The sequence below is a fragment of the Helianthus annuus genome, chromosome 11 (genome assembly GCF_002127325.2).
Source record: "Helianthus annuus cultivar XRQ/B chromosome 11, HanXRQr2.0-SUNRISE, whole genome shotgun sequence".
Classification (NCBI taxonomy): domain Eukaryota; kingdom Viridiplantae; phylum Streptophyta; class Magnoliopsida; order Asterales; family Asteraceae; genus Helianthus; species Helianthus annuus.
Genome location: NC_035443.2, coordinates 182700356 through 182720782, shown reverse-complemented (window position 1 = coordinate 182720782; position 20427 = coordinate 182700356). Strand labels below are relative to the sequence as shown.

General features: G+C 36.6%; 1 protein-coding gene and 1 pseudogene across 1 annotated transcript; both read left to right on the top strand.

Moving 5' to 3' along the window:
* The first annotated feature begins 2081 nt into the window (after positions 1-2081).
* On the top strand, positions 2082-3474 carry LOC110891391 (U-box domain-containing protein 25). Its single transcript, XM_022139083.2, has one exon. The coding sequence runs from the start codon at positions 2320-2322 to the stop codon at positions 3325-3327; it is 1008 nt and encodes a 335-aa protein (XP_021994775.1). The 5' UTR covers positions 2082-2319; the 3' UTR covers positions 3328-3474.
* A 4084-nt stretch (positions 3475-7558) lies between these two features.
* On the top strand, positions 7559-10678 carry LOC110888946 (annotated as a pseudogene).
* The last annotated feature ends 9749 nt before the right edge of the window (positions 10679-20427 follow it).

Genomic DNA, 20427 nt, shown 5'->3' with positions numbered 1-20427 from the left:
TTTGTAATTATATCTAGCACCAATTGTTTTAGTAAAATGAATTGGACATAAAAAGTGTTGTGAGTCAACTTAGTTTGGCCAAAATCCAAAAGCAAGACCACTAATGAGTGATGTGGTTAAGACCCTAGAGCCTTTACAAACCGGCAACAGTTGTTTAAATGAAGTGTCGTTGTCATCTTCGTTAATGAGAGTGGGCCGTCCAATAGTTACGGGTAATCTGGCTTATCAGATGCATCACAAGTTTGTTCAAACTGTTGGGGCGGGTGCCGAATGTTATGATCATTCTAACGTGAATAAATTTTAAATACTTATTTGTATTTATAAAGTTATTACTTTTTTTAAGTACCTATGTTAGTTATTTAAAATGAGAAGTAAAGTTAATACTTATTTGTATTTAAATTTGGCCATATGACATCAATCTTAATCCCCATTTATTAGATAAAGAGATATTAAACATAAATTGTTTTATCATCTTTAATTGTTGTATGAGTATGGGCCGCCCCATACACCGTGATCCCGACAATAATTTTGGAATACTGTTATATTAAGAAAACAACTAAATAGGTAGTAGTTTTGCAATTATGATATATTAATAAAAAAATAAGTTTAATATATTTTTGCCTAAAGGACGGTCTAAAACAATTCAGTGTAATACACGAGTCATAAACTAGTGTGGCTAATATATAGGATGAGAGACATTGTCACATTGTGGTTGTTGCAATGGGAGTACCACTTGTTTAAAATCTAAACTTAAACTTCTATTTACCCAAAAAACTTTGATGTTGATTCTTGGTGCTCCAATTCTCAATCCTGTAGCCAACTGGCCCAGCTTCATTCATCCGCAAGCCCAATGCGTCATTTAGGAGCTCTAAGTGTGACTATGAAATTTCTGGATCAATTGGTCCACTAAACCCAATTCCACATATTGACCCATAGATGCTCCTACATCAATAAATTACAAATCAATAATCGAACAAAAAAATTAATATAGCTGTTAGAAAAATTTGAAACCCATTCTTCCATATATAAATCACAATTTATTGAAACCCAATACAACTTTATAGCTACACAAGTCACAAACACCCTTGACGACCAGTGGCGGATCCATGAATTAGTTTCTGAGATGTGAACAAGGGGTTTAATCAAATTTTCAAGGAGTGTAATCGGGATTCTGCCTAAGATTTGTTTATATGAATATGTTCTCTTATTACGAAAACGGAAGGTTAAACCAGTATGGTTTATCTAAGGGTTACAAACCATAAATCAAACCACATGACCATCCGGTTTTGAGCACCATCCTCTTAACTTGTACGTCAAAAACATCATCCGCATCAAGTACCTCAGAACAACTTCTCTACATGAGCAATATGGTTTTGAGCCTCGACAAGGGTAGCAGCGCTACTAAAAGCTTTATGATTTTGCTTTTGAAAACGGTCAAGCCAAACACAGATTCTAATGGAAGGTGTACACACATAACAACTTTTCTCATTTTTAAATAAGAGTAAACTTCCGTTTTGCTCCATGTGGTTTGGTCATTTTAACGGTTTTGCTCCAATAGTTTAAAAATAGCCATTTTCCTCCCTGATCTTTCGAGTTTGTCGCCAATTTGCTCCCTAATCTTTCGAGTTTGTCGGCAGTTTCCTTCCTGATGGAGTTAGAGGCTGAGAGCAAAATGAAGATAAGTTAGAAAAATCAGGGAGGAAAATGACTATTTTTAAACTATTGTAACAAAACGGATAAAATGAACAAACCACACGGAGCAAAACGGAAGTTTACTCTAAAATGGAAGGTGTACACACTAACACACATAACAACTTTTCTGATTTTTAAATAAAAAAAAAATATTAAAAAATCTTATAGAGAGATTCGAAAACACTGACGTTGTACTGACTAATTTGTATTGTAACTTCATATGATTCCAAACATATTTTTCCGTATGATTTCGAAACAAATGTCATAATAATGCACTGCCACTCTCACTGCCCAATTTGTTGATACATACATGTGCTTTCTGCCATCCCCATGCACCATCCCTTTCGTCCTTTCTTTCTTTCATCACATTACCTTATACCCCCCCCCCCCCCCCCCCACACACACACACACACACAAAACCATTTTTCTATCTTGTTTTACTACTTATTATTATGATTCATCCTTTTGCCATCCTACATCCTTGAGTGTTTGTGTCTTGTTCAAAGTCTATGTTTTACATTAACATGCATAATCATATTATGCTGTTATGTAACGCTATCTAGCGTCTTGCTAGTTTTTTTTTTTTTAATATTTTTTTATATTCACCTTCTATTCGCCTACACCGCGATGAAAACTCACCAGCATAAGCTGAAGCAACCGCCACGACCGCTTTTTTCGTGCGGTTTCTTTCGCTACTGCACGCAATCAGTGCTCAGCCCCACCAACGCCACCCCACCGGCTCTCCCACTTTCCGACCCGCCGCTGCCGCCGCCACCGTTGCCGCCACCGCAACCGCCCTCGGAATCATCTTCTTCTTCCAATACTTCACAAAGCTTTACTCAATGGAGATTCTCCCACACTCCCATCACAACGGATTTGATAACAAATTTGTCGGTGGACGATACGGCGTTACGCCACCAGTCGCCGCCGCGTACGGCGGCGCCGCCACCACCGCCGGTTATTATCTCTGACCTTCAAGAGCTTTTCCACGTGGCAGAGCTCCAGCTCAGCACAGGTGAAGAAAGTGATAAAATTAAGGCGATTTACATGCTTCAACACTCTTTGGTTAACGCACGCTCCGCCGTGGACGGCGGCGCGTGTGGTGACGCGCCGGTGACATGCCCGCCGGCGGTGATGAGGAGGGTGTTGAGTTGTTTGAAGGACAAAGAAGTGGCAAAACCAGCAACAAAAGTTTTATTAGCACTTTGTTTAGGGGAGTGTAACCGGCGCGTGGCGGTGGAGGAAGGGGCGGTGGGGAAGGTGGTGGAGGCGTTGGTGGATTTGGACGGTGGTGCGGTGGCGGAGAGGGCGTTGGCGGCGTTGGAATTGCTTTGTACGGTAGCGGAGGGGGCGGCGGAGCTTCGGGCCCACGCGCTAGTGGGGCCCATGATGGTGGAGGTGATGAGGAGGATGGAGACCACTAGGGGGAGAGAGAATGCAATTGGGATATTGGCGGTGATTTACGGTGGTGCCGGTGGCGATGCGGTCGGGTTCGCACCGCAGGAGGAGGTGGCGCGTGTGGTGATGTTGGCTATGCAAGGTGATTGTAGTGCTAGAGGGAGGAGAAAAGGGGCCCAATTGTTGAAGATGTTGCAAGAGAATGAACGGTTGGATTTGAGTCAAGAGGTTGGATGAGTGGTGTTGATTCCACCTAGAGTTAATGAAGTAAAACAAAGGGTCAAACTTCAAAGTGATTCAAATTTGGAGAATGTTAAGTTCTTGTTGTACTTTGTTACACTTAAGGGAAAATAAATAGTAGGTTATGTAAAAGTTTAAAAAAGATATTTGTTTTCATGCTCAAACCTTTGACACCATACCAAGTTGTGGTGACAATGGAGGCCGAGTATCGATGCGGGTCTCGTTGACTCGTTGTACTCAACCGGAACGGTGCACGAGTGTGATAACTGATAACCGACTAGTTGTTGGGTTTGTAGCCGAAAGCATAAGGAAAGTCGAGCTTTTTAGGAACCAACCGACCACTCTACCGGCTTGTTCATTAAAACTAGCGGCTTGTTCTTTTAAAGATTTACATCACAAGACCATTCGTTGTGGGAGTGGCGGCCCTACCACCTCACCACCATTTTAACTAAAATACCATAGCCAAACCATAACACCGCCATCACCTTTTGAGTGTTATCCTTTTGAGCGTTATCCCCTTAACGCCCTCATCACCCACTAAACCAGCCCAATTAATTTACAAGCCCAACAAAGAATTATGCCTCACCCACTTTTAGAAATAGTTAGTTTAAGGTAGTGGTGCACAAAAAACCCGAACCCGGAACCGGGTATTATAAAACCCGAGTTTTTCATACACGAACCCAAACCCGACCCTACCCATAGGGTAGGGATTGGGTATGCATTTCTGTTATAAAACCCGAACCCGGAAACGGGTTTTTTTATTTGTTTTCAACCCGGGTTTTACGAGTACCCGGTTTCAACCCAAACCCGGAACCGGGTTTTTTCAATACCCGGTCCGGGTTTCCCAATACCCTGTTCAGGTTTTTTTGTGTTTTTTCGAGTTTTGTACCTTGGTAACGGCTATATCGCCGTTAGAAAGTGTATTATGATCATTTGTTTGGTTTACATTGTATCTCTATACCCTATAAAAGGGGTCTTTGATGACGAACAATAAAAGAAGACGATCAAGTTATTCGAATCTATCTATGTTCATCATCTTATTCGATCCGGTTCAATGATTATTTAGGTGTCATGTATTTCTATGTTTTATGAAATAAAAAAGTTTTGCATTTTATATTTCTATGATTTATCCAAGAAAAAAAATGAATACCCGAGGCATACCCGAACCAAATCCGAACCCAACCCGATCCATACCCGACCCTACCCGAACCCGAAAATAGGGTATTATAATACCCGGGTATTAGAAAACCCGACCTGAACCCTACCCGAACCTGGGTATATAGGGTATACATTTTTTATATAAGACCCGGACCCGACCCGGGTATTGTCAATACCCGATTTTGTAGAACCCGATCGTACCCGAACCCGATTCCATACCGGAACCGGGTATTCAGAAAACCCGATTTGTGCACCACTAGTTTAAGGGTTAGTTAAACCACGACGTAAAGTTAAAGTGTGAGTTAGTTAAATCCTATGTCTATTTGACAGAGACATGACAGAACATTATGCATTTTTTAGTTAAATCACAACGTATACCCTAAAAAGATATTATTAATAGTGTAACTCAAAATATATATGATCCAAGTATAAATTATGCAACTTGTATTTACATCTTCAAATATAACCGAATCATAAATATTGTGTAGTATGTATTCGAAAGATAACACAATATGCATATTTTCTTCATTTGTTTCTCTAGAAAATATAATTCTGTATTTTTATAATCTAGTAGCTCAAAAGAGTACAACCATGGTATTGCAAAAAAAAAAAAAAAAAAAAAAAAAAGACAAAATCACTAAACAATGAGAATTTGTTTCACATCCTCGGTGTGGGCTTAGGCTTGCAAGAAAGGAACAAACGAGGTTGTTTTTTTTATTCTAAATCCAACATCGAGGGTACGAAGAAAGATTATCTTATTTTCGAACGGCAAACTTCATTAGAAAACCCAAGCTACGTGGGCCAAAGCAACGATAGAATTCAAAAAAAATTAAAAGATTGTTTGTATTGGTTGAATTGAAACTTGAATTCTAACTATTTAGTTAACTTGCACCTCTAATACTTATAAGTGTACGTGTACTGTACTTGGTTAATGCTTCCATGCCAAATCAACAATGGGGCGTTAAACATATGCCCGTCCCACCAACGAGGGGTGTTGGCTCCTCTGTCATCCGGTTAACGAGCGCTAAAGGGAAATTAGTGGGGCCAATGCCAACTTCAACCAATCAACTTTCTTTCTTTCTTTTTTATATATTTTAATTAATTTATTGTTTAGTTAATCCACTACACTATAATTATTAGATGGTTTAGTTATCGCATATTGCTTACGTGACAGTGTCATGACGAAACTTTTTAAAGATTTAATTATTTCACTACACTTAATCTAAACTTAATTTAAAAGTTTATTTCAAAATGCACATATTATATATGTGTATATATATAGGAAAAGTGTAAAACGAGAATCATCTTGAGTTGTGAGAATCATGAGAACTAAGTCTTCTAAAATGTTTTTCCAAAAAAAAAAAAAAAAAAAAAAAAAATTCTCAACTGATTCTGACGGTTTGACTTTCTAAACAACATGCTTCTTTACAAACAACGTTTGTTTTACCTTATTATTTGCTCTGTTTCGCTGAAACACGTGAGGTGTGTTCAATAAAGAGATGCAATGGATATGGTTTTTCTTCTAACAAAAATAATTTAAATAAAACACTAATGAACTAAGAGAATGCCGCTCATCAAATATCAAACTAGGGATGGCATACCCGATACCCGACGGGTAATTACCCGACACCCGACGAGTAATTACCCGACAAACTAATGGGTATACCCTGTACCTGCGGGTATACCCGATACCCGACGGGTAATTACCCGACAAATACCCGACGGGTATTGGGTCGGGTATGGGACACAATTTTATAACCGGGTATGGGTATGGGATTACCGATACCCAACCCGAACCCGACCCATTGTCATCCCTAGATCAAACTAGTGGGGCTAAAACATAGTCTAAAATATTAATAAATATGGTTATCCCCCTCCTAGCCTCTAATTTAATATTAATACAAGTTATTTAATAATGAATACCACTAAACCAAAACTTGAGTGAACGGATAATATTAAAGTTGATTTTTACGATAAAGTAAAAAAAAAGTAGTAAAAAGGGTTAAACAAATAAAAAAAATCAATAAAGAAATTAATAAAAACCTATTTTGTTTCTCTATTTGTGGATGATGATATAATGGAATCACTCCACACCCGATATAAACTAGGCATGAAATGTGCTTGGAAAAGGAAGGTCACGATTTTTGAATGGTTGTTTGGGCAACTACTTATACTTATAATTATCATGTTATTTGAAATAAAAAGTATTGGTAACAAAAACATAAAAGCCTGAAAATCAAATTTAACAAGAACATAAAAGCCTGAAAAATCAAATCTAAATGATTCGTTTTTCATAATAAATTTTAAGATTAAGTTGTATTTATATTCACTCTTTGACAAGATGTCATGTTATGTTTTTTAACTAGTACACTTACTTCGTGCTTCGCGACGGGAATTTGGTTGTCATTATTTCGCACATTTAAGATACTGAGACTTGCTATAGTACTTGAAAGAAAAAACTAAAAGCTAGAATATTTTTGGATCAAAAGAATAAAAAAAATAAATAAATAGATAAAAAACACATCCTCATAACTAAATATAAAAACTTTCCTAATAAAATTTATCTAGATTTAAAAAAAGAAATTAAAGTAACGTTAAGATTTAGAATTAGATAAATTTAAAGTATACAAATCTAATAAATCAAATTTGAGTTAAAATCTAGTATATGACTTCATTTTGTTAAATCTGTAGCAAAAAGAGAATAAAGTGATACAATGTAAAAGAGATGGTAGAATTATAATTAATATCAAATTATTGTCTAATTAATTTTCTATTTATAAAATCCTTTGGCAATTGTTATATTATCTATACTATTATAAAAAGGAGAAGTGATGTACAAGATGGTAATTTTGCCACGCGTATCAATTTTAAAGCAACATGTACAAGGTGCTTAAAGCTATTTGAGTTGCAAGTTCTTCAAAATTTTAAGACACTAGAGGGTTAAATTTGGGATTTCACATGGAATTAAAGAACCCTAAATTAATCTTCATCAATAGAATTGGAGGCGGCCAAAGGAAGGGTCTCACCTTCTTCAATTCATCCTCTCAATTACCCTGTTAAGAAGTGGGCAATGGAAGAACAGGCACACATTCAATTCATCCTCTCATCAGTTAAAAACGGCATCAACATTACCGGACCCGAAATCGCGAAATCGTACACGCGTCGGCAACTCAACTCTACCCCTTCAACCCCAGATTCTCATGGCCTTGAAAGCATCTGGTAAGAATCAAATCCATCAACTTTAACCAGTTGATACCCCTAATCGATTCTTGGTTTATAATTTCCTCATGGCCTTTGCGTCGTTTTTTTTTCTGCGTCTTCTCGATGGCTCAACATTATGTTCCATATAACAAAGCCGGTCGAATTACAACCCTGTAAAATTTTCCCTAAAGGTTCAGTTGGGAAATTCATTTATCTGACACGAGTGTGAGATTTTAATTGTGTGAGCATTATTGTTTGCAGGAATGTTAGTAAATTGAGAAGCAATCAGAAAATCGTTAGGACTTCTTCGGTGAAAGCTGTATATTCCGGTGATTATCCGTCACTAGACAAGAATTCAAGACAGGGAATATGGTCCATTAGGTAGGGTTCTGTGCTTCTGTTTCGTTATTATTATCAATCTATTTATTTATTGTAATTGTTGAATAATTTCTAATACGCAGGGAGGATGTACAAGTTCCATCATCACCCTACTTCCCGACATATGCACAAGGTCAAGGGCCACCTCCGATGATGCAAGAGCGGTTCTAAAGTGTTATCAGTCAACTCTTTCAATACGTGGGTACCTTCTTTGTGCTGGTGAACTTTGTTTAATCTATTTATAGTAATTATGCGCGTGTTTGGCTGTGTTTATAGAGAATCATACGTTGTGGTGGTGCGGTTGATGATGATATGGCAAACATTATCGTTGCTCAGCTTCTATATCTTGATGCTGTTGATCCTAACAAGGTTTGATCAGATCCATTACTTAACTGATCAAAAGTTAGTTATTCCTCTAACGACTGTTCACTACATGCTACTGTCACCGTTTTTAATATTATTGACAGGATATTGTGATGTATGTAAACTCTCCTGGAGGGTCGGTCACTGCTGGTATTTTGCTCTCTTCGTATTTTTTTTTTGTGATTCTTGAATATGAATTTTGTTGTTTATTTATGCGATTCTTTAGGTATGGCCATTTTTGACACCATGAAGCATATCCGCCCCGATGTTTCCACTGTATGCGTCGGACTTGCTGCAAGGTAATCAATTTATATTTATTATAACGTTACGTAATACTTGTAAATTTCTGTTTTATCAATAAAAATTATATTTTGACTCGTTTATTTTACAGTATGGGTACTTTCCTGCTTGGTGCCCGCACAAAAGGTATTAATTTACCTTCGCTTTACTTACTTTAGGATTTCAGTTAGTGAAATACTCCGTATTATACAAAATGTAGGAAAAAGATATAGTCTTCCAAATTCAAGGATAATGATTCATCAACCTCTTGGAGGCGCACAAGGTGGACAAACTGATTTGTATATTCAGGTATGTCTTCTTTTGTCCGATTTTAAAAACTTAACACAAGATGTCTAATGAAATTACTATATTTGGTGGTAACTAATGACGGCATTATTCTTGTAGGCTAATGAAATGTTGGCATCACAAGACGAATTTGAATGGGTATCTGGCATACGACACGGGTCAAAGTATTGACCGAATTAACCAAGACACGGACCGCAATTACTTCATGAGTGCCAAAGAAAGTAAAGAATATGGGCTTATAGATGGTGTCATTATGAATCCACTTAAAGCTCTCCAACCACTGGCAGCCGCTTAAGTAACCATCAGTTATAATTTTGAACCGTGTCTTCGAATGATATCACCAGCGATGGCAAAAGCCATTGACTTCACAACGTTTTCCCTAAAATTGTAAGTTTTTAGTTTATTTGTTTTTAAGACAAGAAACTAGGGGTGTGAATTTCGGACACGACCCGAAAATACGACACGAACACAACACGAAATTCGCGGGTTTAGGTTTAGTCTAGATAGGTTTCGGTCAGTTTCAGGTTGAACCGGCGAACCCGTTTAGGTTAACGGGTCAGATTCGGGTCAACCCGATCAGGTTGTCGGGTTGACCCGTTTAACACATTTATATTATATTATTTTTTTTACAACTTATTTTATGTTATAAATTAAATGGGGGGTGTATTTTATGCCATAATTATAACTTCAAAAGAGAAATTAGCATATGATTTTATAATTTAATATAATTGTGTTATATACATTTGTGTTTTTAAGTAAATTTTAATTTTAATTTCAGGAAAAAAATTAAAAAACTCTGGTTGAACGGGTCATGTTTGGGTCAACCCACAGAACTTCAGGTCTTGTTCGGGTTCATATGTATAACACGATTTTCGGGTTCAGGTTGGGTTTGGGTCGGGTTGAACCCGTCAACTCACGAACACGACCCATTTAGCACCCCTACAAGAAACTGAGAGTAATTATTACTCTTTTTTCTTGAAGATTTTGACCTGTTGAATCAAAAAGTAATTCAGTTTAAATGACAATTAATTTTGATAATACTACTGTAACAAAACTTCCACCACAACGTGCAGTTGCACTTCACTTTCATGTGATCAAATATGCTAAAAGATGTTACAGAATGGGACTGTTTCTTCGCAAAGTTCACATCTTATTTTGATCAATTCTCTTGTCACAATTTGTGTTGCTCCCTTAGTAACTTGGTATGTGTTGCTTGGTTTTTTCATAATAATATCCTCGCTTGTTAAAAAATGTATGTTAAATATAGTATGTTAACCAACCAATTTGGAATACTAAAATTTGTAGGCGTATGTGCGAGCTTTCTTTGATGTTCATGAGCAAGAAAGAAGCTATCCAGGATGGATTCCTTTGGAGGTTACATAACAGAATATGACAGAATGTGTTGGTGGATCACACCCCATGACTTTTGATGATGTAAGCTCGCCTTACCACACCCATTGTGACCCCAAGGCTCAACGCTTCTCAGCCCCTTGAGTTGTCTTTCATCATCGTAGAATGGTTGAGGAAGAGAAGAATGGGGTCTCCAAACTCGCCCCTTAAAATTTTAGATCTATCAACTGCTCGGTAGAGTTGTATTTTGTTTTTTTGTGAAAGGTTGTTTGTGGGATCTTGAGCTGATGTCAAGTTAGACAAACCATTGCTACATGATGAGTCATAGTTATGTTATGTAGATTAGGCATGTTAGGATTGGGTCTTGATCTAGATCTGATCCATACAGGGATTGACGGATCCAATTGGTATAACACTTGATCCACTCATTTAATTCATTGACCCATATAAAACAATTCTCATATTCCACCCCACCATACTCTTAGCTTCTCACTTTCTTTAAGAAAGTGATTTGGTCTATGGCAACAATATTTATAAGGTAAAGATATGATGAACTTCATCATAAGGTTTTCTCTTTTATGTGATAATTTGAATACAGTTACTTTTCTTTTTTATTTAACTTGAGTTGTTTATTTGGTATATTCTTAAGCCAGGCTTAACTTGATGTGGCATATTTTAGTTATGAGACTCATTAAACATGACAAGTTATTACACAGGAAACCATAATTGACTCTAATATTAGACGGGACACCCGCTGCAACGCGCGGGCATTCCCACTAGTAATATATAATTATATAATAGTGAACTAATTCGTTGGCCAAATAGTGTTGCCAATACACAACTTGCATTTGATTAATCATATCTAGTGACAAAACTTGAGATTTTCGACCGAAGGTCGAAAATGTATGTACCTAATAAAATTATAAAACCAGCGGTTGAAAATGTATATACTTAAAAAATTCTATACGCAAACTACATATCGGACACTACTGAGCGAAAAGTTTAGGGGTCGGACACCCCCCCCCTCCCGGCCCCTACAAAGTTGCGCCCCTGATCATATCAACACCTTCCAGAATCCAGATTCACAGCGAATTTCTACCCGAAGCCAAGACCTTCGAAATCATGTCGGAAAATAACCTTCCTGGAAATTTAAACCGATGATCGATTTCTTCACTATCTGTTGAGCCGGCTGGAATACGTTAATGTCACATACGTTTTATGAAATGGATTGTTTTAGTTGGTTTATATATATATATATATATCAATACTACTTTAATAAACATATATCAAGGACAAGATGGTAATTGAACAAGGTGTTGAAAAAACACTTAATGCACTATGTACAACTGTTAAGGCACAAGAAAACACAAAACCATTTACCCTTTACACGGATCTACATCTGCCGTCCATTTTTTTAACTTTATCACACGGATCTAGATCTGGACCGTCCATTTGACTTCACACGGATCACCAATTGCTTTCTCTCTCAATGCTCACACATCTCACAAAACAACATCAGATCTTCTCTCTCTCTTCTCGGCGATCTAGGGTTTCATGAGATCTATCACCAGATCCGTTTGAATCTATCACCAGATCCGTTTGATGAGCAGATCTAGGGTTTCATGAGATCTATCACAAGCTTTATCTGGCAAGGGATCCACAGATTTGAACAAGGGATCCGTTTGATGTTCTGATAAGTTGCAATGAGTGTTATATATCTTACCATGTTCTTTTGTGATTCTTACTTTTCAGGTGAAGCGGTTAATGGACATATTTAGAGCTAAAATTGTTGATATCTAAGAGAAAGCTACAACCATTGAAGTGATAGGAAGAGCTTGACGGATGTTCGAAGGACGAAATCTGAGGTTTACGAAGGATTTTCGCATGTGTTTTGTGATGAATCGACTCAGGTTAGGTTCTAAATGTTGATTTATCTTTAATCTTGATGTGGATTTGTTAGTAGATGCGGTTATTTCAAATTAGGTTGAAAGTTTTGTGATATTTGAATTTGTATTTTTGGTGATGATAGTTAGGTTAATTTCAGATATGACATAGTGAAAGGATAAATTGTTTTTGTAGTTTTGATTTTACTTTGTTCTGTTATATTTTGATCTTTTCCTTCATTTTTGGGACTGATAAGTGTCATGGTTTTGTGATAATTATGATATTTAGGTCATTTTTTGGGATGATAAGTGTTGTAGTTCAATGAAAATTATGATAGTTAGGTCAATTTTAGATATGGAATAGTGAAAAGATAGATTGTTATGTACTTTTGATTTTAGTTTGTTCTGTGGGATGTTTTGATATACTTTTTCATTTTTCGGGATGATAAGTCTTGTGGTTATATGATACTTATGATAGGTAGGTCAATTTTAGACATGGAATAGTGAAAAGGATAAATTGATTTTGCAGTTTTGATTTTAGTTTGTTTTGTGATATTTTGGATATTTCATCATTATTGGGACTGATAAGTGTCATGGTTATATGATAATCATGATATTTAGGTTAGTTTTGGATATGTAATAGTGAGAAGATAAGATGTTCTTACTGGTGAGTGTCATGGTTATATGATAATTATGATAATTACTTTTGTATGATAGATTATATTTATGTGAGGTGTAACATTTGACCTTAATTAAACACTCACAAAGCTGATTGTTATAGTTTTTATATGTATGTGTTCATGTATTGGCAGGATAGAAGGATGTGCTAGCATAATTGGGTTAAATTTATTTATGATGGTGGGGCTAGAGGAATTAAAAAAACTCATACCGCTATCAAGAGGCTTCTGGAGAAAGCTGGACTTGAAGGCTATCAGGTAAGACGGGCTGCAATGCATTCTGTTGAAAGCTTTCCTACATCCGATGTTTTAGTTAGGATTTACTTTTTTAATTTTTTTTTATGTTTACTTGTTTGTTTATATGTCACATGCAGATTAGTAAGACAAAGGTGTTTCTAAGGGCCGGACAGATGGCAGAGTTTGATGGTTGTCGGACTAAGGTCCTAAGTTATACGACCTAGATGGCTTGGATGTTTCCCAAGTGTTCTATGATGCATAAGCTGAGCCTGTGAGGCTATGATGCATAAGCTGAGCCTGTGAGGCTATGATGCATAAGCTGAGCCTGTGAGGCTATGATGCATAAGCTGAGCCTGTGAGGCTATGATGCATAAGCTGAGCCTGTGAGGCTATGATGCATAAGCTGAGCCTGTGAGGCTATGATGCATAAGCTGAGCCTGTCGACTCTATGATGCATAAGCTGAGCTTGTGTTCTTAATATGTCTGAACTGAAACTGTTAAGGCTATGATGCATAAGCTGAGCCTGTGAGGTTACATATGTGTTTCTTGTGCTTAAAACACTTGTACATCATGCTTTAAAGGTTGTTTAAGTTTAGTGGAAAATTACTCTTGTACATCATGCTTTAAAGCGGGGTTACATAACACAATAGACTGTGATGATGATTGTATTTTGAGGGTACATAGAAGATCCGAGTAGCATCTTGGCGGGGCAATATCCAGGTTGCATAGTTCTCACTTTGCAACCGTGTGTTGCAGCCATGGCTTTACCCGTAGTTGTGTTCATCTCTCAATTACATGTCTGAGTCTTCCATTTGTAAAAGTATTATCACAGATTCACAGATCTAAAAGTACATGTCTGAAAGACAGCTTGCTTGCTGCAGTCTCTATAAAGTACTATACGATATATCACTTGGATGTTTCCCAAGTGTTCTATGATGCATAAGCTGAGCCTGTGAGGCTATGATGCATAAGCTGAGCCTGTCGACTCTATGATGCATAAGCTGAGCTTGTGTTCTTAATATGTCTGAACTGAAACTGTTAAGGCTATGATGCATAAGCTGAGCCTGTGAGGTTACATATGTGTTTCTTGTGCTTAAAACACTTGTACATCATGCTTTAAAGGTTGTTTAAGTTTAGTGGAAAATTACTCTTGTACATCATGCTTTAAAGCGGGGTTACATAACACAATAGACTGTGATGATGATCCAGGACAAGATGGTAATTGAACATCCGTCAAGCTCTTCCTCACTGTGATGATGATCAATAGAGAAGATCTGATGTTGTTTTGTGAGATGTGTGAGCATTGAGAGAGAAAGCAATTGGTGATCCGTGTGAAGTGAAATGGACGGTCCAGATCTAGATCCGTGTGATAAAGTTAAAAAAATGGACGGCAGATGTAGATCCGTGTAAAGGGTAAATGGTTTTGTGTTTTCTTGTGCCTTAACAGTTGTACATTGTGCATTAAGTGTTTTTTCAACACCTTGTTCAATTACGATCTTGTCTTTGATATATGTTTATTAAAGTGATAGGAAGAGCTTGACGGATGTTCGAAGGACGAAATCTGAGGTTTACGGAGGATTTTCGCATGTGTTTTGTGATGAATCGACTCAGGTTAGGTTCTAAATGTTGATTTATCTTTAATCTTGATGTGGATTTGTTAGTAGATGCGGTTATTTCAAATTAGGTTGAAAGTTTTGTGATATTTGAATTTGTATTTTTGGTGATGATAGTTAGGTTAATTTCAGATATGACATAGTGAAAGGATAAATTGTTTTTGTAGTTTTGATTTTACTTTGTTCTGTTATATTTTGATCTTTTCCTTCATTTTTGGGACTGATAAGTGTCATGGTTTTGTGATAATTATGATATTTAGGTCATTTTTTGGGATGATAAGTGTTGTAGTTCAATGAAAATTATGATAGTTAGGTCAATTTTAGATATGGAATAGTGAAAAGATAGATTGTTATGTACTTTTGATTTTAGTTTGTTCTGTGGGATGTTTTGATATACTTTTTCATTTTTCGGGATGATAAGTCTTGTGGTTATATGATACTTATGATAGGTAGGTCAATTTTAGACATGGAATAGTGAAAAGGATAAATTGATTTTGCAGTTTTGATTTTAGTTTGTTTTGTGATATTTTGGATATTTCATCATTATTGGGACTGATAAGTGTCATGGTTATATGATAATCATGATATTTAGGTTAGTTTTGGATATGTAATAGTGAGAAGATAAGATGTAAGATTAGTAAGACAAAGGTGTTTCTAAGAGCCGGACAGATGGCAGAGTTTGATGGTTGTCGGACTAAGGTCCTAAGTGATACGACCTAGATGGCTTGGATGTTTCCCAAGTGTTCTATGATGCATAAGCTGAGCCTGTGAGGCTATGATGCATAAGCTGAGCCTGTGAGGCTATGATGCATAAGCTGAGCCTGTGAGGCTATGATGCATAAGCTGAGCCTGTCGACTCTATGATGCATAAGCTGAGCTTGTGTTCTTAATATGTCTGAACTGAAACTGTTAAGGCTATGATGCATAAGCTGAGCCTGTGAGGTTACATATGTGTTTCTTGTGCTTAAAACACTTGTACATCATGCTTTAAAGGTTGTTTAAGTTTAGTGGAAAATTACTCTTGTACATCATGCTTTAAAGCGGGGTTACATAACACAATAGACTGTGATGATGATTGTATTTTGAGGGTACATAGAAGATCCGAGTAGCATCTTGGCGGGGCAATATCCAGGTTGCATAGTTCTCACTTTGCAACCGTGTGTTGCAGCCATGGCTTTACCCGTAGTTGTGTTCATCTCTCAATTACATGTCTGAGTCTTCCAGTTGTAAAAGTATTATCACAGATTCACAGATCTAAAAGTACATGTCTGAAAGACAGCTTGCTTGCTGCAGTCTCTATAAACATAAGCTGAGCTTGTGTTCTTAATATGTCTGAACTGAAAGTGTTTGAGGCTATGATGCATAAGCTAAGCCTGTTAGGTTACATATATGTTTCTTGTGCTTAAAACACGTGTACATCATGCTTTAAAGGTTGTTTAAGTTTAGTGGCAAATTACTCTTGTTGTGTACTCCGGATTTTGTGTTCTTAATCTGTCTGAACTGAAAGTGTTTAAGGCTGTGATGCAAAAGCTGAGCTTGTGTTCTTAATCTGTCTGAACTAAAAGTGTTGAGTCTATGATGCATAAGCTGAGCTTGTGTTCTTAATCTGTCTGAAGTAAAAGTGTTTTGAGGCTGTGATGCAAAAACTGAGCCTGTGTAATCTATCTGAACTGAAAGTGTTTGAGGCTGTGATGCAAAAACTGAGCCTGTGCAAGGTTCGCTCGGTCCAACAACTCAAGCAAATGTTTTCTTTGCATTTTAGGGGGAACATGTGTGCTTCTCTCCCAGGGCATACAAAACATAGGTTATTGGCGGCAGCTCGCCATATTTAACATATAAAAAAACTTTATATGTTAAATTTGGCGGACTGCCGCCAATAACCTGTGTCTTGTATGCCCTGTGGAGAGATCCACCCATTTTCCCCCTAAAAAACATAGAAAACATTTGCTTGAGTTGTTGGACCGAGCGAATAGCTGTGCATAAACTATTGGTCGAGCGAGACATTTGTTCAGGTATCCTTATTTCATGATAAAATGATTATGAATAGCTGTGCATAAACTAATCGCAAGTTTGTTTGGTATATGCAGGGTAATAGGGAACAGAGGTTGAACCTGTGGTTTGACGCAACAAAGAACTTCCGTACTTACTCTATTCTATGACTACTGCAGTGACATCGGTCGGCTTGAATCGAGCCCAAATCAGTTTTCTGGATTTGAAATGATAGCCATTCAAGTTTATAATAAAAAGCAATCATGCTGTAGTGAACTACTTTTAAAAAAAACAGATGTATGTATGTATGCATGTTCTGATTATATATTAGAAACCACCTACATATTTCTGATGCTTGAATGGGAACGACTATTGGACCAACAAAAACAAGATAATTTCATATTTATGATGCTAGCTACCAATATGTATTCATAATTGATTATCTTGTATACACTTGTACGAAGTGTCATGCACAGCAAAAGGTAAAGTTATTCTTTGTGTGCATTGCCACTCAAGTTCATTGTTTGGGTCAACTAACGGGTCAAAATAGGCTTTCGAACTCTAAAAATGGATCTTCGGAATCAGTTAGTTGTAGCAAGAAAATGGTTGGTTGGGTTATGTGGTTAACTTTACTAGATATGCCATCACTTCATCTGTTATAAAACACAATATTGACCCATCGGTTGGCAGGTTTCAAATCTTGACTTGACCTTTAGAGCATATGTATTGGTAAATATCTGCCAACGTGCAGTAAGTAATCAGACAGCGTTACCTTTTCAACACTTAACATTTTAATGTTGTTTTTGTAGTTATGTTTAATACAAGTATAAATAGTTGGACAAAGGAGTGTTGTTGTGTTGGTCCAAACCGACATGTTATAGGTTGTATTTTTTTTTAATAAAGATGGTCACTTTATTGTATTCGGCAATGTATATGATTTGAATTACACTTTTTTTAGATTATATTCGGCAATGTATATGATTTATAATCATTAACTTATGAGTTTTTAAGAGATTACAATTTAAATTACATAAGGTACTAATAGATCCTACTTGACCCGGATTACATCTCTAAACAATGAAACCCTAAAATCTTGAGCCATTTTTCTCTCTAAATTCACTTGCTACAATTTATCGCGCCATATTGAAATCGAAGAACAACAAACCTATAGGTGATAAACTAACGGTAAACGAGTATCCTATTGTAAATCGTCACTCCCGCCAAACCTATAGGTGATAAACTAACGGTAAACGAGTATTCTATTGTAAATCGTCACTCCCGCCGCATCGCGCGGGTAAATGGCTAGTGTGTATATATATATATATATATATATATATATATATATATATATATATATATATATATATATTGTTTTTCTTTATTTGTCACAAGTGGACATTTTGGTCGTTATATACAAAGTTAACCGCAATTTCAAGGAAATTTAATGAACAGGCCTCAAACTTATATTTCAAGCATACTATTTTCTAAACTTTTATTTTAGAAGTTTGACTAGAGGTAAACCAAAGGGACTCTTTGTAATTTTTGTAATTGACTCTTTTAACATTTGGCCAATGAGTTGTAGATTATCTGTCATCACCGGAGAAGTGAAGATTTAGGATTAAAAGCTATGGGTTTTAATTTTGAATCTGATATCAACAGGGTTTTATCGCAGTAGGCCTTAGAGCGGTGGGTGTTCTCCGGAACTGGAGATAGTGGGATTGGGTTACTCAACACTGTCTGCAATCACATGTGTATGGGGTCGTCTTTTGCCATTGGGTTACCTCGGGTGGTCAGGCTTTGATTCATTGGCCGTTAAAAAAAAACAACTTTAACATTTTGATGAAACAGTGGTTAACCGGGGAGGTTAATTCACTGGTCTCGTCAAGTAGGGTTATGCATTCTTTCCGAGGATCGGTGGCTGGATCGTCCGCTAACCTGTCTCCTGCACAAGGAAACACACTGTGACTCGTAACAAGGAGGATGAGGTGGGGCGTGCTCCTTGTTACCACTCTCCGGCGTGAGAATCAGTATTTGCTTTAGAGCAAAGTTGTGTTTGTAGTAAGTGTGAGAGAAAGCAGATAAGCGTTACCTCAAACCTGGTCAAGGATGGGTATTATAGCCGAATAGTGAAGGAGGGTAATTGAGTGGCTGGACTGACAACGCGCAACCCTTTGCAGGTGTGTCAGAAGCGCAGGCCAACCGAAGTGTTAGAATCTTCCTGGGGTGATGTCACATCCTGCTTTGGCTGTCAGTCTGTGTGTCACCTTTTGCATACGTGTGGCTGGACAGCTGACTGTTGTCAGTGCCACTTGCTGGTTTGGATACTTAAGTCAAAGTGTCAGCTCCACTTGTTGCCAACGATAGGATGCGGTGCTGGGCCGCATTGCTACGTGCGGTAACCGCTGTTGCCCGCATCCCTTGTCGTGACGAAAACAACTGTTTTCATACACAAGGTAAGTCTTCTCATCACTAGACCGATTGGACTAGTTAACTGCGTTCGTGCGTGCCCGCACAGACGCAGATAAGTTCTTGTTGATGGGAGTACTCAAGTTGGGTGATGGTCACTTGCGTTCGGCTTAGCGCAAGATTTAATACCATACCCCTTCGCATTCGCTTCTAGAAACAAGATAAAATCACGTAAATGTCCATTTGTATAATATATTTATACGATAGTAATCATGTCATATAAACTTTACCTTTATCAAAAGGCTTTGGTATGGTGACATGAGTGCCCTCTCTATCCAAAGCGAAAAGGGTTCAATCACCACAACAGGGATAGGTGTAGCTTTGGAGTCGTTAAAAAAGTTAAACTTTACTTCTACATTATCGAAATAACATTACTAATTTCATATATGATTTTAGTTTTATCTATACTATATAATAAAAGAAACCTGTTTTGGGACACTTGTCATTCTCTCAATTAATTGATTAAAATTATTAATAATACTAATAATAATAATATTTAATCTAAATTAATACAAATTCTTATTATTAATAATATTTAATCAAGTCTAAAATTTAATCTAATACAAATTTTTATTATCAATAATATTTAATCAAATCTAATAAGAATTCATACGAATCCTAAAATTGATATTGATTGAATGTTGTTCGTATATAAGTTGAGGTTCATCACATTGGTCGTTGTCTGTAAACTGTTGTACATTCAAATTAAGAAATTAACTATTATAATCCGTAATCAACATTTAACTATTTCAAATTGTAAAAAGTCGTACAATCAATTTGAAAATTTAATACGAGAGTGAACTTCTCTAATTATATTTTCAAGATGTTTTTTTCATACCAGCCCAATTAAAATTTACATAGTTGTAAAATCTGATATTTAATAATAGCTAACAAATTTGTATATGTACTTCATATTTAGGGGTATTTGTGTTTTTGTAAAAAGCACTTCAAGACCTCTTATGTCTGTATCACGCAGACCACCCGCTGGGACAGTTTTGCTGCAAAAAGCTAAAGAATAGGAAAACAATTTTTAAATGTTTACTTCTACGTGAAAATCTATCTCAAAACTTTGAATTTTATTTATTATTATTAGGTAGTTAAGAAAATAAAATAAGAGATAAATTGTGAAATATAGATGGCCTAATATGATGACAAGTGTCCTCTTATTGGTTTCTTTTATTATATAGTATAGATATA

What these genes read in the sequence shown, in the direction of transcription:
- LOC110891391 (XM_022139083.2), top strand. Translation starts at nt 2,320, where the DNA reads ATGAAAACTCACCAGCATAAGCTGAAGCAACCGCCACGACCGCTTTTT.